Source organism: Eublepharis macularius, chromosome 12 (genome assembly GCF_028583425.1).
Source record: "Eublepharis macularius isolate TG4126 chromosome 12, MPM_Emac_v1.0, whole genome shotgun sequence".
NCBI classification, from domain to species: Eukaryota; Metazoa; Chordata; class Lepidosauria; order Squamata; family Eublepharidae; genus Eublepharis; species Eublepharis macularius.
Window position 1 is genome coordinate 27009595 of NC_072801.1, and position 27907 is coordinate 27037501.

The 27907-nt window shown below is 45.1% G+C and overlaps 2 protein-coding genes across 5 annotated transcripts; one reads left to right on the forward strand and one right to left on the reverse strand.

Moving 5' to 3' along the window:
* Nucleotides 1-113: 113 nt before the first annotated feature.
* MIEF2 (mitochondrial elongation factor 2) lies at nucleotides 114-6689 on the forward strand. 2 transcript variants are annotated; one of them, XM_054992314.1, is made up of 4 exons: nucleotides 114-301; nucleotides 3287-3440; nucleotides 4000-4183; nucleotides 4831-6689. In XM_054992314.1, exons 2-4 carry the CDS (start codon nucleotides 3294-3296, stop codon nucleotides 5886-5888), a joined length of 1389 nt encoding a protein of 462 aa, XP_054848289.1. In that variant the 5' UTR covers nucleotides 114-301; nucleotides 3287-3293; the 3' UTR covers nucleotides 5889-6689. The 2 variants fall into 2 exon arrangements, with proteins under 2 accessions (XP_054848289.1, XP_054848290.1); XM_054992315.1 differs by lacking the exon at nucleotides 114-301 and adding an exon at nucleotides 860-932.
* Nucleotides 6690-7654: 965 nt separating this feature from the next.
* Nucleotides 7655-27539, reverse strand: TOP3A (DNA topoisomerase III alpha). Of its 3 annotated transcripts, none has more exons than XM_054994879.1 (19): nucleotides 26614-27539; nucleotides 24954-25013; nucleotides 23700-23773; nucleotides 23432-23507; nucleotides 22564-22672; nucleotides 20915-21058; nucleotides 20156-20326; nucleotides 19690-19790; nucleotides 19519-19593; nucleotides 18578-18660; nucleotides 18129-18336; nucleotides 16221-16406; nucleotides 15618-15747; nucleotides 14879-14992; nucleotides 13604-13769; nucleotides 13115-13258; nucleotides 11416-11538; nucleotides 10295-10995; nucleotides 7655-9257 (listed from the first exon to the last, which is right to left on the reverse strand). In XM_054994879.1, the coding sequence occupies exons 1-19, from the start codon at nucleotides 26800-26802 to the stop codon at nucleotides 9094-9096; spliced, it is 3018 nt and encodes a 1005-aa protein (XP_054850854.1). In that variant the 5' UTR covers nucleotides 26803-27539; the 3' UTR covers nucleotides 7655-9093. The 3 variants fall into 3 exon arrangements, with proteins under 3 accessions (XP_054850854.1, XP_054850853.1, XP_054850855.1); XM_054994878.1 differs by having other exon boundaries at nucleotides 7655-9260; XM_054994880.1 differs by lacking the exon at nucleotides 26614-27539 and adding an exon at nucleotides 26197-26278 and having other exon boundaries at nucleotides 7656-9260.
* Nucleotides 27540-27907: the final 368 nt, after the last annotated feature.

Sequence of the window (27907 nt, forward strand, 5' to 3'; positions counted from 1 at the left end):
AATTTCTTTTTGCACATTGACACAGCCCGGAAAAAAAAACCGGGTGGGGCTTTTTTGCTGCAAGCAAGCTTGCTCTCCGCGGAGAGCCTGCCTCCTTTTAACCCTTTCGCGGACTCCCGCAGCAGCGTATGCTCTGTGCATGGCATCCACGGGGGCTGGCGTCGCTTCGGCTCCAGAACAATTGGCCACGGCCCCCTTCCCACCGACCCCGGATCGGGGCTCACAGCTAGGCATTGCTCGGGAAGGATTGCTTCACGCAACCAGGGGCATATGACTTGGGAACTCGCGGCCGCGAGATAGGGTAAGTGACCTTGCGGAACTCGCGACCACAAGAGAAGAGTGGGTGACCTTGTGGAACTTGGGGCCACAAGATACAGTGAGCCCCTCGTTTAGAGAGAGGCGGCGGTGGTGGCCAGGCTTATGGAGGTCTATTGTTGGCTATTAGTCGAGATGGCCAAAGGGGGCCTCTGATTGTCAGATACCCGGGAGAAGACGGGCACCTGCTTTCATTCAGCGCTCATATAGAATGCCAAGTCCCCCCCCCCCCGCGCTAGTCCTCTTCAGCCCTGCCTCTATCATCAGACTGCGCGCTCCGCGGGGCAGAGACCACTTTCGGGAGCCGCGGCGCAAAAAACTCTCTCTGAGAGACCGACAGGGCGCTGCCTCTTTAAGGCGGCGCAGCTAGGGCGCCCGGCGCGCAGACTCAAAGGGCGCTTCCGGAAGCTCCAGGCTATACTCAACGTTCGGGTTTGGAACGTTGAGAGGCCGGCAGCTCGTTCTGATTGGTCGCTCGGCGAGGCTCTGCGTTCTGTGCTGTTAATGCTGCGCGCGGTTCACTCCGCCCTCTTGACAGTGTTCGGGCGAGGGAGGGGGAGTCGCGAGGCCGTCCTGTGACCTGTCCGGGCCGGGGCTGTTTCCAGGCTTTGGGAGCGGTAAGTGCGAAACGAGTGGCTTCCGCGGACAAGCAGCCTTCAGTGGGTCAGGGGAAGGGAAGGGAGACACAAAAATGGTCGACTTTAAAGGTCAGGACAGGGGCCAAAGGCGAATCGTGTCGGTGAAGAATCGGGTGGTGACCCCTTACAGGCTAACACAGTTGTTCTAAGTTCGAGGAGGGAAGGGAGAGACATGCCCTCCCCCCAGTAACAAAAAGGGAGAAATTAATCGACAAGTCCTCGTGTTCATTAAAAACGGTGGAGCCTTAAAGCATCTTACAGCGCGCTGAGAAGGAAACCGTGCTACGCTCTAGGGGACTTCATATGTGTGCGTAGCCGTGCAGTTTTATTCGTTTAGCTTCTTATCCTGCCTTTGTTTTCAGTGGGGGCTCAAAGCAGCTTTCCACATCATTCTCTCTTCCTTCATGTCATCCTCACAACCACCCTGTGAGGTAGGCTGAGTTGAGAGGATGTGACTGGCCCAAGGTCACCCAGAGAGCTTCCATCGTAGAACGGGGATTCAAACCCGGGTCTCCCAGATCCTTGTACCTCAACCCTCTAAAATGCCTACACCCCATTGGTTCTTTGGCTGTTCTATTAATACTCCTGCCCCTTCAGGAATTTTGCCCCTTAAGATCTCCTGGTCTCAGTGGAAATCTTTGCTGTGTGGCCTTTGGCAGCTTACTGGTTCTAGCCAGTCATTTCTAAGTAGAAAGGTGCTGGAGCTCAAGCCTGTTTATACCAAGCCCTCCAAATGTACTGTGCCCCCATTAAAGAGTTGTGCGGGCTTATAGATGATTTATTTCATTACTTCATTTATACCCTGACTTCCTCCCCAACTGGGAGGGGAGAGCAGCTTACAACATTCTCCTCTGCTCCGTTATCTTTACAACCATCCTGAGAGGTAGGCTAGGCTGAGTGTGTGTGACTGGCCCAAGGTCATCCAGTGAACTGCCATGGCAGAGGTGGATTCACACTGGGGTTTTCCCAGATCCCAGCCCAGTGTTCTAATCATTATACCACCCTGGTTGTGAAGAGTGTGTGTGTGTGGAGGGGGAGCTTGTAAATGCGCCATGTGCACCACATTATTTTAGTGGTTTGTATGCACTATTGTGAGTTTGCAAACAGCTACAGTGTAACAAAAATGTTCTCAATCCTGTGTGTGTGCAGGCACATGCACTGGACTGAAGTTCTTTGAAGGAAATGTTCTTTGTTTGCTCAGAGAGGCTCCTGTTTTGAGGCCAAAAGCCAGCCATGAAAATGGATTCTGGGATCGAGTTCTGGAGATCTAGGTTGCCCTACCTCAAATGCAGCCCCAAGGGATCTTGTAAATGTATCCTGAGCAGTTTTCTTTTGAAGCATGTTCCCTGGAATAGAGAAGATAGCCTGGGGAAGAACAGACTGGCTCACAGATATTGTTACCAGGTTTCAAAATAGCAACCAGAAAACCGACTCTTCCTCTGCAGTTCTGTTTGTGTCTGGCCAGGATGGATTTAGGGCGTGTCACAGTGTGACTTCTGGAGGCCACAGTCTTGGAGTATGCTTAACCTGCTGAACAGTATGTGAACTGCTTCTGGGCAAACATACTGAAGGTTACACTGTGGAAATGCTTGGGGGAGCATTTAAAGACCTCTGCTATCCTCCTGTCAGGCTGGATTTGTGCTTCTCTGTTCCTATAATGATGCCAGTGCCAAGATGCATTGGGAGTTGTGAGTCATGAATGCCAACTGTGGTGGGCGAGGAGCAGAGAAAGGAGGAAGACACATTTTCTCTTATGGAACTGCCTTCAAAAGGGCTTTGTTCTGTAGGAGCAGCTCTGGAAACTTGCATGTGAGATTAGCAGACTGCCTTTGACTCTTCTAATACGAGTAAAATGGCCCAAATGCAGCCCCTTGGACTACCTTACATGAAACCCTCTTGTAGAGCTAGTTGTTGAACAAGGATGTATGAGCGCAGTAGTTTTGGGGAAATGATCCTGGAATCATAGCTACACTGTTAATGTTCCTTTCCCGTGTGTACATGTGAAATGGTAAACTTGTGGCACATTCAAAGCAAATGTGATCTACTGTGGCATAAAAAGCACAATGTCTGGTCTGTGATACCAGTGACCATGCTGTAACTTCTGTCTGCAGCATCTTGTATCCTTATTGGGTAGAAAGTTGGGATGTAAATTTAGTAAATAATCAAATAAAAGCTACAGTCCATTCCGGACTTGCGTATGACATGTGCTGTTTGCCACAACTTCTTGGCATTTCTGCTTGCCATCTTCTCCTTTGGATCTCCTTCCTGAATTGATTCCCTAACTATTTCCTTTTGACACTGGCTGATTCTTGCTTTATTTTTTTTTTTGGAAGGGTAACGATGGCAGGCTATGCCCAGAAGCAGGGGAAGAGAAGCGATGGAACCGGTCTGGCTGGTGTGGTGGACTTCCTTCTGGCCAACGCAAGGGTGGTCCTAGGAGTCAGCGGAGCAGCTGTGTTGGCAATCGCAACACTTGCTGTGAAGCGGGTGAGACTTCTTGGTTCTCTCTTGAGCAGGGGGGGACCACAGCTAATGATCTGCTTGAACACTTGCCAGTTACGTTTTAAAGAGGATTTTCACTGTTGGTAGCCCTCCTTTTACTAAGTTAGAAACTTTCATTGCAAATCATAGGCTGTGCAGTTTGTAGCCCTATGGATTGGTTTGTTGCAATCCAGGACTGGAGAAATTGGGCAGGGGTGGTGATGGTTCCTCTGGCATGTAACAGGTCACTATGCCTGGCCAGTGTGCCATCTTTGGTTTGGAAGATCACCAGTTGTGTAGTCCTGCAATACAGAATAATGATCTGCCATAGGAAGTAATCTTTCCAGTCTACTTCTGCAAACTTTCTTGAGGAATCTAGAAGAGGGATGACTACTCAGTGGTAGAATACTCTCAGGCTTGGGGAAAGATCTCTTTCTGCCCTGGAGAGCCACTGCTGGTCAGAGTAGACAAGACCGACCTTGACAGGCCAATGCCCTGCCTGAATTGGTAAAGGATAAAGACTATTGCTAACTTGTGTGTGTGGGGGGGGGTCTTCTTCCAACAGCTCATAGACCGAGCCACCAGCCCACCTGACGATGACAGTGACATGAAGGCCAAGCAGAAATCACTTGAGGAGAGCTGGCAGGAACTAAGTTTGATCCAGACAATGCCGAAATCGCAGCTTCCATTGAGACGGGAAAAGCTTGAGGAGCCGCTGCTGTCACCAGTTGTGGATGGGACTACTGAAGGTTAGACTGGTCCAGACTGTTCCTTCTGCATAGTGTGCAGTTAGTGTCAGACTAAGATCTAGGAGATCCGGATTCGAATCCCTATTTTGCTGTGGAAGCTTGCTGGGTGACCTTGGGTCAATCATTCTTTCCCTCTCAGCCTAATCTACCTCCCAGGGTTGTGGTGAGGCCAAAATGGAGGGGGATGGGTGGGGAGAATGATGTGAGCAGGGTGGGGAAAAGTGCGATATAATAGCAATTTTTTTTTTGCTGTGACGCTGGTTCTGAGCGTGACCTGTATATGTTAGGAATGCCAGTCTGTCTTTTAATTGCCTCCATGTTTAGAGGCAGTATACCTTTGAAAACCAGATAGTGAGGACAAATGGGCAGGCTCTTCATTTTGTCTTCTTTGTGGGGCATTTGGCTGCTTGGTATAGAGCCACGGCTCGATGGTGGCGTTTCCTACCTTGTCTGTCCCTGGCATCTCCTCTGAGAGTTTAGAAAGCCGGTGCGTTAGTTAGAGCTGACAGACCAACGCTCTGACTTGGTGTAAGGAAACTTCACATGTCTAGGTAGACTTTTGTTCTGATACAGCACAGCATGTCCTCCTCACATTCTTATGCCGGAACAGATTAAGAATTTCTTTTGTTTTGTTTTCTCGTTCACAGACCCTGAGGATGTTGTTCCATCCTCAGAGATGCTTCCAGCGAAATCGAAAACCCAGTTATGCCTCACACTTCAGGAAAAGCTCCTTTCTCGCTACCAAGATCACATCTCTGTTTCTGAGGCCAAGAAGATTCTGGGGAAGCAGCTGTCGAAGGACATATGTGCCGAGCTGCAGGACTTCCTGAAAAACAAGTGTTCGGAACTGCCTTTTGGCAATGCGTTCCTTAGCGGTTACCTCTGTGATGGTCTCATTGGTGGTGGAACTCTCGAGGTTGCCTTTATGCTTCCCCTTGTCCTTGAATCCAGCCTTTGGACCCTAATCCCAGGGGAGCAGACAGTGGTGAACAACCCCTGCTTCTGGATGATCAAGCGGACCAGTCTGGAATATTTCCCGCGAGGAAACAGCCCCTGGGATAGGTTCATGGTGGGTGGGTATCTCTCCTCCAATGCCATCAGCAGTGCTCTCCGTAAGGTATTGGTGGCTTCTATCAATTGGCCAGCCATCAGCAGCATGTTGGGTTGTGTTGTCAGGCCTGTCATGGCTCCTGAGGAGCTCAAACTTGAAGTTAGACATGAACAAATTCACCTGGACATAACTCTCTGCCCAATGATGGAATCTGGGGACAAAACTCTTCTTGCTGCATCCCTCAAAGAACCGGTTGAGAACCTCTGGCAGCAAAGCTTCTACGCTACAGAGGTTTCCAAACTTAAAGATCTGGATGCCAGAGATTCTGGCATCCGGCAGTGCTGTCTTCACCTCCTAAAGGATGTCTTTGAAATCCACCCTTTCTGGTGCAAACTGACCAGCAGCCATTTGATTCATGTGCTTCTACATTTGAGTGAAACTGAATCTGATTGGTCGGAGGCAGCTCTGGCCATCAGGTTTCGGCAGGTGCTGGAAGAACTGCTCCAATTCCTGGAGGAAGGTTCCCTTCCTTGCTATTTTGACAGCCGGATAAACCTTCTGGGGCATCTGCGCTTAGAAGAAATCGACGATATTGGTTATACGTTATACGAGGCTTTGGCGGAACCCGATCTTTGGTCTGGACTTGGTTTATAAACACCTTGATGGAGACTCTACATTTGTGTGCACTTTGAGGTTAAATGGCTTGGAAAGATCCTCTTCCACTGGGATTCTTTGCATCTAATGAAGAAATAAAGGTATGGACTCTTGAAATAAAAATGGCCTGTGGCATAAGACAGTCGTCTTCTCTGCCTGCTAAACTGTTTCTTGCAGCTGTTGGTTGATCCCATCTGGTCCCACTTTTATTGGTACCTGCATTCTTCTGCAACTGGGACAGCAGGAGAGTTATAATGGAGAATCTCCATTACTGTACAAACCAGAATTCTTATCTAGAGTGGGAAGATGCTTACAGTTGTACTGAATATGTGTGGCTTCAGCCATTCCTTCTGATCTAGGAAGTCGGCGCAAAGTCACCATGCCTTGGGTTGCCCCGAAGACTGAGAATGAGTCTCTGCAGTTAAAACCCTGAAACTATCCTGTGCCATTGTAGTTAGCAACATATTTTAGTTGTATGTGGGAAGAAATCAGGAGCTTTGAGGAACATTGCAAACTGGCCTTGCTTTTGTGGCCTGCTGATGAGAGCAGGCTCCATTTTGTAGGAATGAAATTGGGACTTTGTGTTTGTTAATCATACTCTCCTAGCAATCGAGATCAGTGCCAAGGGTGGTGTGTGGGGGGGGAGGGGGCAGAGAGGAGTCTAATTCTTGACTGATCTGGAAGAAGTGAATGGGAAGGGGCCTGGTGGTCTCAGCTGTGATTGTTTATGAAGGCCTGAATTGCTGTTGTAAAGTTCTTGTTAACTACAGATATCGTTTATAAAATTAAGTATCTGCCGTATATGATTTTTTTTAACCTTTTCATTAGAGCCACTGGCACCTAAACAGGCTTTTTGTCACACCCACTCCCCATAAAACTATTTTGTATTAATGCAATCTAACATGGTACAAGAGTGGAGAGCTAACATGCTTCTCGGCTCCCCCTTCTTTGGATATAATGGAAGGGTCTTGAGTCCCTTTCTCTTGATATGTAAACTTATGGATTCCTTTTTTTCAGCCAGAGATCCTGTCTGTGCTGTACCCACTTTGCACTGCCATAAAAAGAGCCACAACAAAGGAAACAGATGTAGAATCTAATTGTATCTATCCACCTGCCTTCGGAACTCTTGCTTAAGCATAAAATGCACAGGCAGTTCAGAGGAAGTCTCATAGCCAGCTCATGCTCTTCTTTTTAGTGAACATGACTCATTTTGTGGTATTTTTCTCTACTGTAATTTTCCTGTGAAATTCTGGCTAGAGTTATCGTTACCACTATATGTAAAAAACTTTACATAGTTTAAAAATTATGTCTAGCCATTATGGAGCTGGTTATAGGAAGAAATAATTAAGCCATGATGGGGCAAATTTACCCTGTTGTGAATTTTTTGGCAATACACAGGAACTTGTTGATAAAGCACTGCCCAAAAAAAAGAAGGGGGGGGGTAATATGCGTTGCTTTCATGGGGTAATAGAATGTTCCCTAGCCCGAGTTGGTTCTAAATGCTGCCATCCAATTCTCAGAAAAGTGTTTATCATTTTGGAGGAGAAAAAAAAACATGAAGAACCTTCCAGCAGTTATGGGGTATGCTTTCCCCCCCTGATTTTTGTAGGAGTGTTTGGGGTGAAGTATTAGGGAAGAGATGCCTGCAGTTTTTTGTCTTACAGGCTAGTGTAAGAAGAAATTGTTACCAGCTAGTAGGCAAAAGGTAAAATACCTATTTCCATGTGCTGGAGCTTTACTGAGAGTAGGGGCAGGTAACATTTTATTAACAAGAGCCTACCTGTGGGAAAAGTGAAGGCTCTATAATGGAGTGTAAATCTCTAGTCTACTAGAAATGAATAATATCTTAATACAATCCTCAAGTAGTGGAGGTATGCAGAAAAATATGACTGCGTGTTCTTCACAAACGAAAAACCTCCTTCCTGAAACTGTGATATTATGAGCTGGCTTCAGCTATTACTACACACCTACAGTTCTACCAGTGGAAAATAGCACAGGAGGAGGGGGCAGGGAGCTCTGTTAATGAGTAGAAAGAGGACTGGGAAAGGAATGCTTCATAGCTCAGAAAAAGGAGCAGGAATGGTACAGGCCTCAAAGTTGCAAAGAAGAACTTTTAAAACAAGCAGGCAAGATTATGCTAAAAGCTCAGAAACCATTAAAGCAGGGCTGCACGAGGTAGCAAGTGATATACACATGGTTCAACTGCTTCCATCCCTAAAACAAACTGAATTCTACAAAGGTACAAGCTAAGCTTCAGCGTAGAATGTGCAGAGTTCCAATTACTGTTGCCCCAACAAAGGTTACACTCAAATATCACACAAGCACAAAGCTTCCGGTAAAAGTTAGTTTAATAAAAAAGTCAAACCAGTTCTTACCAGGCAGCGGTGAGCAGAAGTACTTTTTTGCTAAAGAGCAGCATGGTTTGGGGGAAATGATAGTCAAACTGCATGTATTGCAAAACAATGTATACACTTCTTGCATAAACCAGCTGAGGCCATCTGGTCTCACTTGGGGAAAGGAAGGTGTCTTTATCCAGCAAGATGATCACCTACCTGTGCTCAATAAAGGATACTGCTGAATTCTATACAAGTAAGGATTTACAGATCACGTTCATACATCTCCCCCACCAAAGAACTGTAAACTGTGGAGCTTCCTTCTGCAGTTTCATCATCTCCTCTTTCTTTGCTTGGAGGCATACATGCAGTAGAAAACAGGTCTCCTCCCAATATACTTTCAAATTTGCAAAGCAAGTGCTTCATGTTATATGACTTTGCTGATTTTGCCTTGATGACCTTTGGCATAATTCGTGGGAGGGGGGGGAGAATGTACACAGCTTCATAATGAATCACGTTCGCACCTCTCTGTACAAAGCTGTTAGGAAAAGAAGCTGCCTTGCCCTTTCTGCATGCAGTTGAAATGGAAAACGAGACAGCTGCAAGCCTTGCCCAGGGGAAAAGTGCGACTGGAAGGACTCCCAAAATCTAGTCCAGCTTTTTCCACGAGGAAGAAACGAACAGTGGTTTAATGTTGCCTCTGGCTTAAGAGGCATATCTGATCTTTTGTCAATATTCTCAAGGACTTCAAATAACTGCAAACGGACTCACGATATCCCAGCCGCACACCAACTATTTGTGCCACACGGGATCCTCTTCCTCGCAGCTTTCCCCAGATGTTCTTGAATCAAGTTCCAGGGAGCTGGCAAAGTTCAGTGATTCTGAGGACAGGTCTTCCTTGTGTGGCCAGGTTGGTGGCAGATCCCACAGGTCCTCGACCGCTTGGCCGTGGGTGCCCTTATGGAAGAGTCGCTGCTTGGCCTTTTGGGATTGCTCCCTGTCTCTCTTCCCTGGAAATGGCTTGAAGGAAAGCCTGCTGCTGTGAAGTGGGAAGAGAGAGAAAACAGGTCAATGTGTTTGGTCATGTCCAAGTAAATGTTCTGTCACCTTTTCTACTGTAGGGTGAAATTCAAGTCATCACATAAAATTCAAGAAAAATCACATAAATCCTCGTGTGCCCAGACAAGTGTGGGTTTCGTTGCTATCTCAATGCAGTGAGGAAGCTGTGGCTCAGTGGCAGAGCATCTGCTTGGCATGCCTACTGTCCAGGTTCAGTCCCTAGAATTTCCAGTTAAAAGGGAACAGGTAGCAAGTGATGGGACTTAAATATTTACAAGCACATGATGATAAAAACCAAACAGTGGGGCAACTTGAGGTAACAGAAACAGAAAATAATGAACAAATGTTTCCGTTGTGGTTTAAGCATTCAAGCAACGTTTTAAAAAATCAACCCCCACCCCCCAATCCTTTGGGATCAAAAAATGTTTTTAAAATGCTGGCACTTTAGAATCTTTTTGAACTCCATACTGGCTGCAGATTTTGGTAACAGAATTTTCCAGCGCTGTCTCCAGTAAGTACAGGCAGCTTTTTTGCCATCCCTTCTACTTTAGGAGACAAGAACCTTAGCGTGGTACCCTTTACAGAAAGGGTCTTTGTCTACCACTTCACTATCCCTCCCCCACCCCCATGTCTGGTCAGTCAAAGGTTCTGTTACAGAGTGTCTAAAGCTTAAAAATGGCATAGAGTCCAAAGACAGAAAGTAGTGCCTTAAAGGAGGGGGGGGGGAAGAGTATATCAAGCTTAGCAAGCACTTGACTATGAGGAACGTAGAGGCAGAATATTTGAGACTTGGTTATTTGAAGCCCCTCCCATGGCCCTCCTAAGTTGCTTTCAACTTTCAATATTGTTCCACTACTATAGACTAGACATGTGTGGGTTTTTTAATTAAAAAGGGGGAACCTGACAGAAATACTGGATTTTGCTATGCTGGTCGAATGGACAACTGCAGCCTTGCACAAAGCTGGACTTCCCCTACCATTTCAGTCCAAATTCATTCCTTTCCTTCCCCCTTACCTGGTGCTACATTTTCATCAGTCCACTGGAAAAAACCACACTGTTGCTCTCTGGGCTTGGAGCAGGTATGGAACTGGCGCCCTTTGTTGGGACCTTCTTTCTGAACCGTCCTGGTGACGGCTGGTTGGTCACACCTGCAGGTAGCTCCTCTTCCCTCATCTCTGCCATTGTCACCTCCTCTTGGGTAAGAGCCGTCACTCCACGAGCGTCCCCAGTCCCTCTCCCCTCTGCCCCCAAGTGCTCGATTGCTCCTGTCATCTGCTTCTTGGTCAGCCCACAGAAAGAAGTTGCAGCTGCCCGCACTGCATTTGTAGAAGCGCCTGCCTTGGTTGGGTCCTTCTTTGCGGACTGTCAACAGTACAGCCTCTTCCCTGCAGTTGCACACCACAGCATTCTCATCAGTATCAACAACGGCGGGGGCTGGATTTCGTGCCACCTTTGTGTGGGAAGCTGGTGGGCCCGATGGTATGTTTGTTGGTAGTCGAGCAAAGCTGTTTTGATTGTTGGACACACAGTTAAGGGAGCGATTGGCTTGCAAAGGGTTAGCTGGTTGGTTGTTTGGCTGCAAAGGTCTGGGCGGGCCGTGCAGATATTTCAGATCCAGGATTTCCCTCAGAGTTTCATCACAGCCTCCAATACAGCCGACAAACTCCAGGGGCATGATAGCAGGGAGGCTGCCCCTCTTGAACTTCAGTTTCAACCTAAGAAGAAAAGGTGTATGTGTAAAGAGCTGTCAAGTTGCAGCCGACTTATGGAGATACCAGAGGGTTATCAATGCAAGAGATGAACAGAGGTGGTTTGCCATTGTCTATCTCTGCACAGTGACCCTGGACTTCCTTGGTGGTCTCCCATCTAAGTACTAACCAGGGCCGACTCTGTTTAGCTTCTGATATCTGACGAGATCAGGCCACCAGGTCAATGTAGAAGAGATGTTACAAGTTATTTCAGGGCTTGTTCTTGCTCATGTGATGAGGAAGATCCATTCCTTAGCTGAAGTGTAAATGCACTCACACTCAGGAATGAATTACTCTGTAATCTTTCACCACCGCAAGAGGCCACCACTGGAGAACTGGTTATGATGCACATGGAACTCTCTATTTACCCTCTATTCAAATGCTTACCTGTGAACGGGATGTGGTCTGCACACATCGCAGACAGAATCATCCTTGCTCACTGCCAGCACAGAGTCAGGAAACCACACTGCAGATTTACAGGTAGGATAGCCCATGCAGCTAAGGTAAAATCTGGAAGAGGAGATTAACTATTAGAAAGAAACTTCAGAATGGGCAGACCCTGCAAATGAGGAAGACTGGCAGCTGACTGTTCATGTGCGTTTTCTGTAGTGGCATTCACCTTGTGGAATAGCCTGCCTGCAGGGGCCAGAAAGGCTCTCGCACTTCGGAAGCCCACCTGCATGTTAAAGATTAACAATGTTTATTCCAGTATGAGCTTTTGTGAGAGCTCACTTCCTCAGATACAATAGGAGAAATAAGCCCATTAACTTGTTTTGCAGAAAGGGAGGGGGAAAGGGAAGAGTTGAGCATAGAGAGACCTGGTGTAACAAATCAGATGAGTAGAAAAGAGCAAGAGTCCCTGTATGCCATTAAAGGTACTTGAACTGAATTGAAGCAAGAGTCCAGTAGCACTTAGAGGTAGACTAACAGGCGCTACTGGAGTCTTGCTCTTTTCTACTGCAACAGACAAACTAACACAGCTACCCAATCCTGATCTAAATCAGGTGAGATTCTCTATGTGGGGGCTTGAACCAGTTGGGTGGTTTAATGGATGATGGAAGAGGTCAGAGCTTTCATGTGAGGTGACTATAAACAAAAGTGCAATAAAATTTGTGTGGATAAACTAATTTAAAAAGAGGCACTTTTAAGCATGACAAGACTGATCAACATTAATAAATAGTTATGGTATGATACAACACATTAAGAATGGTCTGTTGAAGTTATTAAAAGGACAGTCCTCTTAGGTTATTGGAAATTATGAATGAGTAATTCCAAGTCTTGGTTTAAACCAGGATGACAGAAGGTGCTTAGCTTCTTGATGAGTTCCAATTCAGCACTTTCATGCTGCACTTTCCTTTGGAACTCATCAAAAACTAAACACATTCTTCACCTACTGGAACAAATGTTAGTCTTTAAGGTGCCACTGGATTTTTGTTATGCTTCAAAAGAGTAACATGGCTAACCTCACTGGAATCCCTCATTTGTCATTTCACATGTGGAAAATAGAAGTGTTGAGGAGGACATTTTTAAACTGTAAGAGAATGGAATAGACCAGGAGGGCACCTTTATAATGGAACAGAATTGTAGTCTATTGCAATGATTATTGTAGGCATCACCTGCTTTTACTGCATTATAGCTGTAATCAACTGTTTGTATTGTTCATGGTACACCGTTGCCTTAGTTTGCTGTTTGCATTGTTCTCCAATTCTGTATTCCTAATCTTATTGCACTGTTCATTAGTTGTCTTATGCTGTCTGACAGCACTGCTTTATATCCTGTATTCTACCTTGAGTCTCAGCAAAAAAGAGGCAGACTAAAAATAAGATTGTAAATTGACACACATGCCTGGGGTGAGCAAAGTCCACTTCCAAGTGACGCAACAGGGAAGTTTTAGTAAGTAAGACCACAAGCGATTCTCCCCACTTTGTTTTCAGTCCATAACTAACAGGTACAGGTTAACAACCTGCCTAGTAAAATAGTTTTGTGGACTAGTAAGAGGGAGATCCATTAGCAAGACTGCTCCAAAGCTGGCTTCTACCATGTCAGGTTGTATTTCTTAAAAAGCGACACACACAAACTCACTGACCCGCCGTTCTTCTTGGTCTTCAAGACCATGTCACTGTGGCACTGAGGACATTTTCTGACAGGATCTGGCATTGCTGGATAGATTTCTTCTTCTTGGGCAACACGGGTCACTTCCCCAAAATACTGAGAAAGAGCCTCGTCCAGCCTGTAAATGGAAAAGTTGTGGATCATCACACTCTAGAGGCAGAATTCCTTGACATACAAGACAGGTTCCTTGGGAGTCGAAACTAAGGGAGTCACTCTTGCCATGGTGGGTTAACCAAAGGCAGAAATGACCGGGACCCACTTGGTCAGATGCAGGTGACATGCCCAAGATTATAGAGCGGAGAAGGGAAAACTTTTACAAAAGGCCAAACCATGCAAAGCATCATGTCACCGTGCAGAACAGAAATCATCAAGAATCTATTTAGAGCAGTGTAGAAAGCTTCTCTTTGGGGAGAGAAACGGGCAAATGTCAAAAAATAAATATAAGTGAGGCTTCAGTACGCACTTGTTTGCCTTTTCCACGGCTTCGACAAAGATTTGCTTGTATTTCTGGATCTGCTCCCTCAGCACAACTGATTTGTCCTTCTTTCCCTCGCAAATTAGCTTCAAGTCTGCTTCTAGCTCGGCTCGGAGGTCAGGCTTGGACATTTCATAACCCATGGAATCGTAGCCTGAGGAACATATGAATCTGACTTATGTTGAGAGCCCAACCACTGACCCAACTTTTGCTGAGAATTGCCCACTCTAGCTGGGAAAAGACCATGTCTCGGAGGTAAAGCGTCCACTTGGCATGCAAAAGTCCCAAGTTCAGTCCTCAGCATCTCTGGTTAAAATCAATCAGGTAGCAAGTGATGTGAAAAGACCTGCACTTGGGACCCTAGAAAGCCTTTGCCAGTCACAGGAGACAAGGCTGACCTTGACAGACTGGGGGTCTGAGTCAAGTTGCTAGGTCTCTTGCTATATAAGGAGAAAATGCCATCAGAGCAACAGCATGGTATTATTTCTAGGGTGAACCTGGAAGTGACATCATGTCATTCTAGGAGTTAGAGAAAGCTCTATGGTAAAACCCCAGAAATGACATTATGTTGTTGATGCGACAGCATCTCCTCCATGTCCCTGACCCCCTTCCAGTGTCTTGGCAGATGCCAGCCAATGGCTTGCAACCCTATGTCTGACTCAGTAGAGAGTAGGTTATTTTGTTTAGGATATGAACAGTATAAGTGTATCACTTATAATAGAGCACATAATATAGCACCAACGGTGTATTAATGGAATAAGCATAAGTGCTGTAGCTTTCTATGAGAAAACTGCAAATATACCCAGCTCCCCAATATGCTTGAGAGACCTGCAAATTTCCATCCATACTATGTTAGCACACAGTTTTAGTAGGAAGCTTTGTTCATCTGCAGTAGAACAGTATGATTTGAGTCCAGTGGCACCTAAGAGACCAACAAGATTTTCAGGTAAGCTTTCGAAAGTCAACATATCTGAAGAAGGGAGCTTTGATGCTTAAAAGCTTATGATCTGAAATTTTGTTGGTTTCTATGGTATCACTGGACTCAAATCCTGCTATCTTAGGCTATATATATTAATTTTTGCCATTTGAAAGGTATTCAATAATAGTTTGAAATTGGAAAACAAGTTTTGTAAAAAGAAACATACATTCTGAGTGTGTATAACTTAGTAAAATTTCACTCATTCCAAAAGGGGGGAAAAAATCATAGGACAGTTTTCCTCTTAAATTTTTCTAGGCCTTCACACCTCTGCATGCCATCCTTACCTTCTACCAGCCCCATCCCCAGGTGCCCTGGAAGAAACCTCTGCTCTGGAGTAAGACCCACATACATGCGGGATTTGATGGTCTCAATGTGCTCGGCGTGGGTAGCGTCAGTTCCTGGAAAAGCATATTTTGTTAAGTGCTCTGAACAAGGAGGGGGACTTCCAAACTTCCCATCTTACTCCTCTACTTATTCAATATTTTTATTGCATACATCACTTTGAGCTGGGTTTTGAAAAACCAGCTGTAAATATTTCAAATAAAATAGACAATGTTTCATGCAGCCCTGCTATCTGAGAACCGTATTTCACGGGCATGGATTCGTGTATTTGCTTTAAAAGGCAGACAATTAAGCACACCACAAACTGGGCAATAAGCAGGGACACAAGTTTGTATCTGGCTAGTTGTGCCCACAATGTGTCCCCAGCTTGGTGACTGGCACATGACCCCTTGTGGGCACCACCCACTCCACCTGTAAATACTTTTGGTGAACAGCTGCACAATCCTTGGCTCCTTCCCCCTTGTATTCTTCTACTGCCCTTTAAAAAAAAAAAAGAACCACCACCACTCCACAAAATGTTTACTGTTATGTTCTCCACATTGAGACACAGAAAAAAAGATAAACTGCCATAAACTTAGATACTTTTCAGATCACTTGAACAGAGCTGGAGTGTGAGGAAACAAGCATCTTTCAGAACAAGCGGTTACATGCTTCCCTTATGCTGCCGAGCGCAGTACTGACCGATGCCGTGTTTCTCCATGAGGGAAATAAGATCCGCTTCTGTGAGCAGCTGGGGCGGGCTGGTCTCCCCGTCAACCATCTCCACAGTGCTGGGCTGAAAGCGAGACCCCTTCTCATACACAGGGATAACCTGTGGGGGTTTTTTGGAAGGGGGAAGAAGGAGAGAGAAAAACAGAGCTGAAGTGAAACCAGCTTCCTGAGGGGTACATGAAACTTGGACTCTCTCTGATGTGCGGCATGGAGGTGTAACGGTTTCAAGTCTTTCTAATCCAATAGGGAAGACAGGGAAACCTTCCAGGATCTACTTCAGTAGCACTTTTGAAGCTAGAAAGACCCTTCGCCTGATCCAACGGGGCAGGGTTTTTTTGTCATGTTCTAATGGGAAGTAGATGGCCAACACATCAACTTCCACTTCCAAAAGAACTTTCATTTCCAAGCAAGGTTTGATGTTATTTTGCACACTTTTGCATCTAAGATGATAACCAAGGTGGAGTGGGGAAAGTCAGTATCCTTTGTGGGCCAAATCTGGCCAAGTCCAACATTAAATCCAAACCAGCCCCATATACTTGCTTTCCTGCATGAAGATCAGGCATTTGCCATCACCTTGTCACTCCACTTCTCATACGGATAGACTTCCAGGTAGTTTCTGGCCAAGATCATGAGTCCATGAGCTATGAAACGCTCACTGGCAATGTCAATCTCCACTGTCGTTTCCTGCCCTTTAGCGTCCTGGGAACAGCAAGCCAGGAAGTGACGCACGATGAACTCATACAGTCGCTGCTCGTTCCCCTGATAGCAGGCATGCAAAACAAAGACAGACACGAAATGAACTGCTGCCAAGGAGAACAGCAAACACCCCATCCTGCCTTGCTTCCATTCTGAGACACAAGTGGACATGATGTAACAGGGTTGTTGTGAGAATAAAACAGAGAAGGGGAAAATGCTGCAAGCCACATTGGGGTCCCACTAGGGAGAAAAATGGGATACAAATGAAGTAAAATCAATACAAAATAAATATAATAGCTAAGACACTCCCCTTCACCTTACATTCTAAAATCAATGAGTTTCCCAAAGGTCTAATAGCCAAGGTAGATTTTTGTTTTGAATTAGAACTGCTTACAGAGTACTTCATTTATACTCCGTGTTTCTCCCCAAAAGGGATCCAAAGTAGCTAACAACATTCTCCCCTCCTCCATTTTATCCTCACAACAACCCTGCAAGATAGGATAGGCTGAAGTGTGTGACTGGTCCAAGGTCACTCAGTGAGAGCAGGAAAGGGACAAAATTAGCTTCCTTCTCCTGGTAGATCTCACCTCCTATCTTTTGTTGTGGAGTGAAGGTGCATCTTAACTAGAAAGAAACAAGCCCAGAGTAGTGAAATGCAGATATATAAAGGAACAGCCTCCTTAGAATCTCAACACTGTGATCAGATCACATCTTATTTAAAGATATGACACAATTATTACCACTGACAGGAGATCTGGGGTATTTTGTCACCCCAAACAAGGTACGACTATCACCCTCCTGGGCTTATGCCAAAACCAGCGGAGTCCAAGCTTTCCCCAGGCCAGCAGTAGCACAGGCCCAGAAGGGGATGCCAGTCCTCTTCTGCGCTGCTGATGGCATGGAGTAAGCCGAACTCTTGCAGCAGTCCTTGTAGGCGGAGAACCAGCCCCTGTCACACTACCAAAGCACAGGCATTTTCAAAGGATGTTAGGAGAACTCGGGCAGCAGCTCACTAACGAGTTTGCAGGAGGCTGCTTGCAGTGCCACTGTTAAGATTTAAAAGCTACGGACAAGAGCTCCATTGGCAAATTCCTCTAGATTTCAAGGCAAACTGTGACACTTGCATGTCTGGAAGCCGTGCTCAACACATTTTGCACTGGAATTCCTTAATGTGAGACACCCAACATAGGACTGAAATATTCAGGACAGACACCAAGGTGGTTCATTTTTTTCAGTTCTGGGACTGGGACCCTGAGTGGACTAGTCCTATTTCCACATTTCACACAAGTTTGTTGGCCATCTTTGAGCCCTCTTAGCTGACCCACTCCACGCTTCGGTTTTCAAGCCCATTCTGGGTACATGGTCGGGAACCCTCTTCCTTGCCATTGTAAAGACTTCTTGGTATTTTAAAAGACACATTAAACTGATTCTAAATAAGGATAATGTGTCCCATGCTTTCTGGCAGCAGCAGGTGAACACACAAAGCTGCCTTATACTGAATCGGACCTTTGGTCTATCAAGATCAGTATTGTCTACTCAGACTGGCAGCATCTCTTCAGAGTCTCGCAGAGGTCTTTCACGTCACCTACAGTCCGGTCCTTTGTAACTGGAGATTCCAGGGACTGAACCTGAGAGCATCTGCATACCAAGCTGATGCTCCATCACTGAGCCCATCCTTCTACACCCGCATCCACACACACTCCAATTATTAAATGCCACTTTAACAAGCAACTAAGCAGTGCTAATGCAAACGACACGAAAGTGTACCCAGCCATATAGCCTCACCTGCAAATTACCAGCATATTTTGTGGGATGAATAGGGGGATGGGCCTGATCCGATTTAGTTCCATTCCGGGGAGTAGGCCCACCCTGGTCTAGAACCCTTTGTGCAAAAGCTCCCCAGTGGGGGTCTTGAGTCTGAAGCTGCACCAAGTTGGGGAGGTTGATGTCTTTGGGGAAAATATTGGTCTCTGTTCGAGGATAGCTTATGTACCTTTTAAAAAAGAGAGGAGACAAAAGGTTTTTCATTGGATTTCTAGTTTGCCCTGCTTGGGGTATGGGAGAGGACATCAAGCTCAACAAAGCCTATAAACAATGTCATCATTTGAATGAGCTCAAAATAACTTGAATGCAGCCTTGATCACTCTGTCTCCCACTGCACCTGCTCCAGATTAGAAGCCTCCTCCAAAAATTGCTTGTTTTGTACCCACAGTGCAAAAAGGGGGGATTTTTACCCCTGAGTGTAGAGCTTCTCAGCAATCTTCATGGTTTCCTTGGCATTTATTTTCAACTTACGAGAAGCCAGCTTCTCAAGTTCCTGTGTTAGAAAGGGATGAAGAAATAGTCACACCATCACTGCAAGATAATAGCTCACAACACTTGCATCTAAAATAAGCAGAGATACTAGCGGAGATACTAGCTTCAACACTTCAATTACAGTGCGTTGTCAGGCACTTGAAACATTTAGCATTAGTAGGCGTTTTCTTCCCCAGCCCTTCTCATATACAGCCTGAAACTCAATGCCCAGTTCCCACTCAATTTGATTTTTAAAAAGAGAATGCAGTGCCTTCTAACGATTTCACAGTTGGAGGGTGGAAATAAGAGATCTGGGTAAGACTCCCAGAAGGCAGGTTACAAAGAAGCCTCTGTGCACAAGGGGGTCTGCCACATTTCAGAAACAGGAAAACACATATCAAGTGCTGAAAGTTAGTGGGATCCTGAGCAGAGCTACATTCGTCAAAACCTGTCAAAAGACTAAGAAGAGTGTAACACTGCTTAGGATTGCACTGTGAGTCTCATAAGAGAAAATGTATTTACATAGTTTATACTGTCTTCCTTCCCAATGGGGACCCAAAGTAGCTTACACAATTTCCTCTCTTCCATTTTATCCTCATAACAATCTTGTGAGGTAGGTTAGGCTGAGTGTGTGACTGGCCTATGACACAGTAGGAAATCAAACCTGGGCCTCCTAGATCTTAATCCGACCCTCTAACCATGGCCCCATACTGGCTCTTAAAACTGGCTAACTTGAAGAGCAGATGGTCCACAAAACATATTTGTAGATCCTTTTTCTCAGAGGCTTTCAAAGAGAATATCAGCTATGGTCTGCACTGCAGGGACTTTGATTACAGGCTTATTGTAATAACATATCAAAATTGCTTTTTCCTGAGCATACCACAGTGTCCAGTGGCAAGGGTCTCCATTTACTTTTGGGCCTGCTCCCAACCTCCACAACCGTGGCCAGTGGATCCTAAGAACACAAAACAAACAAAAAGCCTGAGAGGGAAGCTCTGAACGATGCTTTTGAATACCAAGAGGGTACCAACTGGACAATGTGGTTTCCTACCTCCATGCATATCTGATAGAGAATAAGGCATGCCGTATGGTTGAAGAGACGATTCCTCTTCCAGTTGAAGTCCACAGTGCCGTCTTCATGATCGTGAGTCACTGCAGAGAAAAGATGCCTAATCTCACAGAGTTGTTGCTAGAAAAAAGAGGGGGGCAATCTATGCCAATCTGAGCTCCTTGGAGGAAGGATGGGGTAAAAATATGACAGATCCAGCAACATAATACTCAAAGCTATAAAGACACATGTGGCAACACGATACTTAAAGCTATAAAGGGGCCCATGCATAAATCCATTCTGGCACAGATTGCAAAATTAGGAGATAGATATTCAAGTTTCATTTGCAGGGAAAGCAAGATACTAGTCCCCGTGGACACTAGACAACTGCTGGACAATTCTTACCAAGGTAAACGTACAGATCATGATCACACTTCTGAGTTCCCACATGCAATATTCTCTGACATACCTTTAATTTTATAAAAGGTCTCAGGCACAAATGCTTGAATGGCTTTAAACCTTTCCACCACAAATCCCAGTGTGGGGAACTGGCAGCTCCCATAGCTGATTAGCTGTTCTGCCAAAACATCAGGGAAGATTTTCTGGAGCCTCAGTGTCTGAAATCGGGTGAAGGAAGCCCCTGGATGAAGAAAGGGAGAAAAGATTACAAAAAAAGTAAAGAAAAAACATCCATCTGCACTTGGAGTGGGGGCAGGCGGCACAGGGGGGCACCGTATAAGCCTGCAAACTTAGTGTTGGACCCAACTATGGTTCCCCTTAGTGAAAAAAAGGGAAAGGGGTTCCCTCTGTCCTCCCAAAAGGTTATGCTGGGAATCACTGGATCGGCATGGACAAAAAACATGTGAGATGAAGATAAGAACTGGACAATACTTTAGACCCCATTTTTCTCCCCAATGGAAACCCAAAGTGGCTTACAACATTTGATACATTAGGCTGAAAGAGTGTGGGACTGGCTGGATCCAACCTTCATACTGGATGCAGTCAGATTTCAAGACCAAAGCACAAAAAAAACTGAGAAATAAACCATTAGTGCACTGACTCAGATGCCTGAAAGCAAATAAAAGCCAAAAATCTACTGTGTGGGAAAGCTCAACACATACAAACCAAGCACCTGCTTTTTGGGAGACCCTTTACCCAGCATCCTAAGTATTTATGCTACATATAGGATGTTGTCCATAAACTGCACCATCACCCTTTGCTCCCATACCTATCCTGAGGTCCAACTCTTGCCTAACGTCCACGGCATTGCTGATATTCTGATTGGGCTGGACAAGGTTCTCACAGGCACTTCTGATGGCACGAGGTGTGATCTCAGAGAAACGAGCTCGGAACACCTGGAGACTCGGCTTCACTGTCAACCAGAGAGACCAACTTAACATGCTTGCCGAAAAGCCAGGAGAAAAACAGCCTGCCCCTTGAACAGAGGCTTAATATATAAAAGCAGCTGAAGCTTTCCAGTGCATAGAGCTTAAAAGGTCAGGGCATTTTTTCCTCCAGTCAGGTGGCAACGTAATGGATTAAAGAGGTGCTGTAAATGCTCCTGGCTTTCTGCAAACAATACAAAACCTAATTATTCAAAAAGGCTTTTTTACTCAGATAGGAGGGCGGTATTGTAGGCAGGGGGTTTCAGATGCTTTGCTAATGAGTTAGGAACTTCACCACTATGTTGTCTTACATATTATCTGTTGCTTTCAATTATGTACTCCTATATACTACCTGTGCTTTATGTTGTCTAATGTCAGTCCTAGAATTATGTTCTGTTTCAGCAGTTCTTCAACTCCGTATTGGATCCTTGCTAATGCTATGTCTTTGTAAACTTGTATTTATTTACCCTATGACGTTGTTTATGGAAATGTCCTTGACACTGTATGGAAATGCCTGCCCTTGTCCTTGCTACTGATTGTACTAATCTCAAACTATGTAATCCGCCTTGAGTCTCAGTTAGAAAGGCGGACTATAAATAAAATTAATAAATAAAGCAAGCTTCAGATGTCACAATGGAAGCTACTTCCAGTTTTAAACTCATTTTATGATGTGTTTTTAAAATTGCTCTGTTTTTCATTCTTGGTGGCCCTGATAAGACATAGCCCTTGAAAAAATTAAAATTAGAATGCAGAAGGAACTGATTCAGGGCCTGTATTGGTCTGTGGCAAGAAAAACAAACACACAAAAAGCTTTCTGGTATTCTAAAGACTAACAATTGTTGCTTCTGGGATTCAGGGCTCAATTTGTTAGATGCTGAAGGGAGACCATTTGTAGATATAAGAAGAGGAAAATGTGATAACTTGCAAAAGACAAACAAAGCAGAGAAGTGGCCCATTGTTTGCAAATCACTTTCACTGGCTACACTGCAACCAACAAAGTATCGCTCATACATATTTACAGTGTCGTCTGTACCAGAATGACTCCCGCGGGTCAACACTGGGACAAATTAGTAGAAGGCTTTGAGGTCTAGAGATTATTAGACATCCCATTCTTTTTCAGATGCCTAGAATCATGATCATCAGATGCCTGATCCGAACTGGTCAAATACAGAAGAGGAGGGGAGGGGAAAGATATATGTCCTGTTCTTTCCCCTCCCCTCCTCTTCTGTATTTGACCAGTTCGGATCAGGCATCTGATGAAGAGAACTTGATTCTCGAAAGCTTATGCTACAATAAAATAAAATTGGTTAGTCTTAAAGGTGCTACTGGACTCTTTTTGATTTTGCTAGAATCATGAGGCAGAAAAGGGTTTTTGAGAGCAGCAGACTGGAAATTCCTGTTCTATGTGGTTTGGGACTCATGTTTCCCATTTTCCTATAATCTGGAGCATTACTTTTAAAACTACTCCCACCCCACCCCACCTGCAAGGCACCTGCTTTGCAGACGTGAATGACCTCAAAGCCGATGTTCTCTCCTTCGCGGTCGCAGTCTGTCCAGATCACCAGAGCTTGGCAGTGCTGAACTTCTCTTTCCAGGGTTCGCTGGAAATCAGTAACAGGACGAGATAAGGGGACAGAAAACCCAACTGCAACAGTGGCAGACCAAGTCACTGCCTGTCACATAAGCAGCAGGTGGCGAGAACATAAATGCCCCCTGACAGTATTGGGCAGGCAGAGTCCTGTCAAACATGCTTCAAGAACAAAGGAACTCCAGAAGAGTCCAAGTACGTCTAAAACTTTACTCCTCATACACAGCAGAGGTTCTGCAAATACACCCACAGACCAGATACTGATGGGCACTTCCCACTAAGATTATTCTCTTTTCTGTCCTCTTCAAACTAGAATTTCCTCACAGGATAGTCACCAGGAATATGTGCACTCAGACAAGAGGGCTGGTGTCAGCTATGAGAGGTCTCCAGTCTGCAAAGACTCTGATTGACCCCTACCTGCATCTGCCTTTGTTCAACTTAATACTGAGAAACAGTTCTCTCCTTGTAAAGCGCATTGTTTTGCTTGATGCTCCCAACACTGCTTCCTAGGTGTTGTTTTAAAAGGAGGAGCTTTCTCTCTATGCACCTGGCTGCTGGTTGGAAAGGAAGCTCAACCATGATTAAAATAGTACCACCCCTGCCCCCGTTCACACCAGCTTTCAACGAAGCAGTCCACCATCACCCCCAACCCCAAGACAACCGAGGAATGCAACCGACAGATGTCATGCTGGACAAAGTTCTGACGAGGAAGATGATAGAAAATTGATGAAAAGTAACCTGCAGATAACCTTAACTGTGCGGCAATACAAACCTTGATGTCTATGTAGTTTTCAGGGCAGTATTTCTCAATTTCTGCATCAAAGAGGAGAAGTGGGTTGCAGCTATGCCTGATGGAAAGCGTATCAAAATGAGGTTAAAACACAGAAACCTGAAGCAAGCAATAAAAAGGATGTTCTGAACACATCTCCAAGAATACCAGCAACCCATTCCCCTGACAGGTTTTGCTCCTTAGGTCTGAGCATACGCTTGCAAACATGCAAACATTTATAACTCCCCTCAGAGATCTTGGTGATACAAACCATTTTTTAAATGGCATCTTGAAATCATGAGCCAGGAGATGTCCTGAAACGGAAGTCATTACCACAGAGACGTTCTGTAGAAGGAAAAGGTACAAAGGTTAGCTCCAGTCAAAGTTAAATTAAGGCACAAAGCCCCACTACCCAGAGCTGAATCAGAAGGAGTGAGAAATCTGTAAAGCCGTAGCCACAAACTAAGGAATTTGACTTCCCCCAAAGCCACATTTTCTGAACACAGAGATTTCTCATCCACAAACAGTAAGCTAGTTCTAGCCTTCATGATTCTACAGAAAAATGCAAAAGCATACAGCCAGTTTAGATGTAGAAGCTAGAGAATGTTTCTAAAGTCAGTTTCACAGTAAAACATGAAATGTCTTGATCAATCTGGCCAAGGGTCCATTTCATTTAGCACTACCGTTACAAGCACTGACCCTACTCAGTTTCTCTGGGAAGCTCACAAGCAGGGCACGAGGACAACAGAAAAAGCTGTCGAGAAATATTGGTCCATACAAAATCCAAAAACAAAATCTGTGTACCTTTTATTGCATCAACCAAATCAGCACAAAACTCTGTGCAAGCTTTTGAGCTCAGCAGAGCTCTTCATCAGGCTTATGTGACAAAATTGAAAAAGATCTTTCCTGAAGATTCTACCTGTTACCTTTCTGTCTTTTAAAATTTTGTAATGTCAAGCCTGAGAGAGCCCCACTAAAAGCTTGCACAGAATTTTTTGCTACTTTGGTTGGTCCAATGAAAGGTATTACATGGATTTGGTTCTTGTTTTGGGGTGAGGGCAAGAGCCCTCCCATGTTTCTTGTCCTCAGCATGCAGTAAACTGAGTACACTGCCTATGGCCATGGAGGCTCCACTTAGTCCTCAACGCTAGCAGCCCTTGCAATGAGGGAATTCAGTTTCGACATCAGCACACTATCCAGCTCCTTATCCTTATCTGCTCTTTCTGCTTTAACAAAGTGTTAAACGTTTTCTTTCTTCCATTCGCTGACTTCAATTTGTTCTTCTGTGCTACCTTTGGAAATTAATGTTTTCTTGTACTCTTTTGCCACCAACACCTACAACTGATAACAAAACATCCATGCATGCTTACTTTTTAGACTTGTTATAAGTGGGTATTGTAGCAACATGATCCCTGGGAAATCACTGTTGTGCTTGCAATCTTGAAGAGGTGTGTATGTATATTTTATAGCTATACTTATATTTAAAGAACGAGAAAGCAATTGCTAATGATAATTTGACACATACCTGACCAAACATGTGATATTGATATTCATAGATCTTGTTGAATTTGGAAATCCCTTCTCTCTAGACAGAAGCAAAACAATCCTGATATAAAAAGCTGCTAGTTCTCACTCAATCAAATCAATACATAAGCTGAATTTTGATATAACAAAAATGGTTTGGATGTTTGGTATTACCTGAAAACAACCCAGGGTGAATTTTTTAGGCTTCCTCCCTCCCCACTGCAGGCCCCACTTAATAACTGGAACCATCACATTAATAGCAAACCAGTTCCTCCATTTCCCAACTGATAAACTGTGGTTTGTCCTCTACCTTCCAAACCAGAATCTAATCCTTGCCAGGACAACTGAAAACAAACCAGTTTGGGATCCCCGCGCAATCACAAAAAATGATTTGCTGTGAAAGTGGAAGAGTTTAATTATTGAGCTTCATGCAAGCAGGGGAAGTGAGCACACAAGACCACGGGTCCTCCACTCAACAACAAACTGCATCTAAATCATGCTACAGCTAAAACAATTCTAGCCCTGTGACAGAGGGTTCAAAGTTTCTGCACTTATAGTGGAACAATCCCTAACTTTGTATAAACTTTGTATAAATTTACTTATGCCCATGTCATTTTAAGTACCTGTGATAAGCACAGATTTTGCTGTGCAGACATATGTGGAGAAGACAGACAGCTTTCCAGTGTGTGTGCATCCCTGCAGTTTCATAGATGAGCATCTACACAGAATGCATCCAAATGCTTTCTGTGTGGGAACACTGACTAGGGTTAATTCCAAGATTTAGGGAGGTCTTGGTAAAACTACAATTTTCCTTCAGTGCATGTGCACTTTCTCCTCCTGCAGCAAGACACAACTCTTTTGTGCCCTTTTAAAATCTGTCCCTCAGAGTTGGTGGCACACCCTCCCTGGGGCCTTGGAAGCTGTCTGAACAAGCCAGCCCGTGACACTAGCTCTGATGCTATCACATCTGAAGTGACCCTCAGTGCTGGCTATACAAGAGTGGAACTCCCTGAAAACATGCCAATTTCTAAACACATGACATCTTCTAGTAGCATTCTTTTAATTTGTGATGGCTTCAGGAACAGAAGATAAACTTGTTGGGACTTTTAGATGCATTCAATCACATTCCCACTGGATATTTGATATTTCATTTTCAACCTCTTGTTACCCACCTCAAACCTTCAGGACAAGGTAGCTCAGTGGTACTTATTCTAATACTTACCAAGAGCCACATCCACAATTACCTTCAACCAAAACAGCCACCCTCCATCTCTGGCAAGAGTCCTGCCATTCAGTGAAGCTCTCAGCTTACTTGTTCCTCCAGCAGTGGCTGTTTCACAAGTCCCACTGGGTGAGGGTCATACCTATTTTCCTGAAATGTGGACAAAGTGCCACATTGGAAAACAGGTAACACTTAGTGAGGTGAACTGCTGTAGCACAGTGATTGGGATGTGAATCAGTATTCTGCTAGTTTGAATCCCACTACTCAGTAGGTGATTTTGGGTAAGCCACTCCTCTCAGCTCCAACTCCCTAGCTGTGGTGTGGGAATAGTAACACTGACTTTGTTCACTGCTCTGAGTTGGGCACTAATCTGTCTAGGAACAGTATATATGAGCATTATCATCATCATTATATTCGAAGAATTATGAAATTGTCCTACCCGCCTCATCCTGCCATTGGAAAGGATATCTGCAATCCCTCGAGCAGCATCATTCTTCTCTGCCACGCAGAGCACCTTATGGACGTTCCGGAACATCATGCCTTCAGCAGCCTGAGAGAAACAGAGACTCCGAGAACGGAAGAACCATCTGACCCCACAGTGGGCAAATTGTCTGGTCCAGAGGATCATCCTATAAGCTGGGCATAGCTCCCAGCCCACAAAGCCATGGTAAAGTTCATTACACAGCTTTTTTTAAAGTCCTTCCCCCATGCATGCAGCTTTCATGAAACAATTTAAACCGCAGCAAAGGAGTAAATACAGCTCAGTTCTGAAAGCCGAGAAAAGCCATTCGCACTTTACAGAAGATGCGTTTGAAGGTTGTGAAACTCCAGGAATACCCAATTTCCACTCATTTCCATTTGACAGGAAAAAAATCACACAACTCTCTCGATAACCAAAGGTTGTTAGGACTACCTCCCTTGTTTCCCTTTGGCAGTCAATGGGCTTTGCCTAATCATGACAGGAATCCACTTCAGCTGGACAACAGCTTTTACACAGAACCCCTGGAAGCTCCAAATGCATCTAAAAGGCTCTGCAGGGAGACTCTCCCTTTCAGCTGCCAAAGATTCTGAGAGGGTGCAACTCTCTTCACAGCATTCCTTGCTTAGTGTTTGTGGTCACCACACTACCTCTCCAGTCAAAACTAACACTGCCACAGACAATGATCAAAGTGATCTGAATTGCACCACATCATCGATTCCCCCTCCCTCCACCTATCTAAGCCCCACGCTGGGATCCAAACGGAGATTTCAGCCACACCAAATCCACCAGTCCAGCTATGGCCTGGCACTCCCAAAGCCAGTGTCCTCTCCCACCCAAGCCAGGAAGCCTCTCTCCGAGACAACTTTTCCACCCATGTACCCCACCTCTTACACACACATTCAACCCCCCCCCCCCACACTCTTTATTCCCTACCACCTTTCCCTCTCTTCCCCCTACACTTGTACATTCAAACTTTTAAAAAATCTATTTCAATTTCTAATATGGGGAAGGAGCTCCTAGCCCCCCTTTGTGCGCCCTTCCAAGACCCCCCCCCCCCACACACACAAATTAAGTGTCTTCCCCCATCCTTTTCTTTTCTTTTCCTTCCCCTGTCTTTCCCTCTCCCTCTGCTCAGGAGCTCTCTTCTCTCCACAGCCAAGGGATTCCTGCCTTCGGGTCGCCCCCTTTCCCTGTCTTCATTCCTTGCTTGGTTTCTTCAGCGCCTTTCCTTTCCTCCCCACCCTACCGCCCT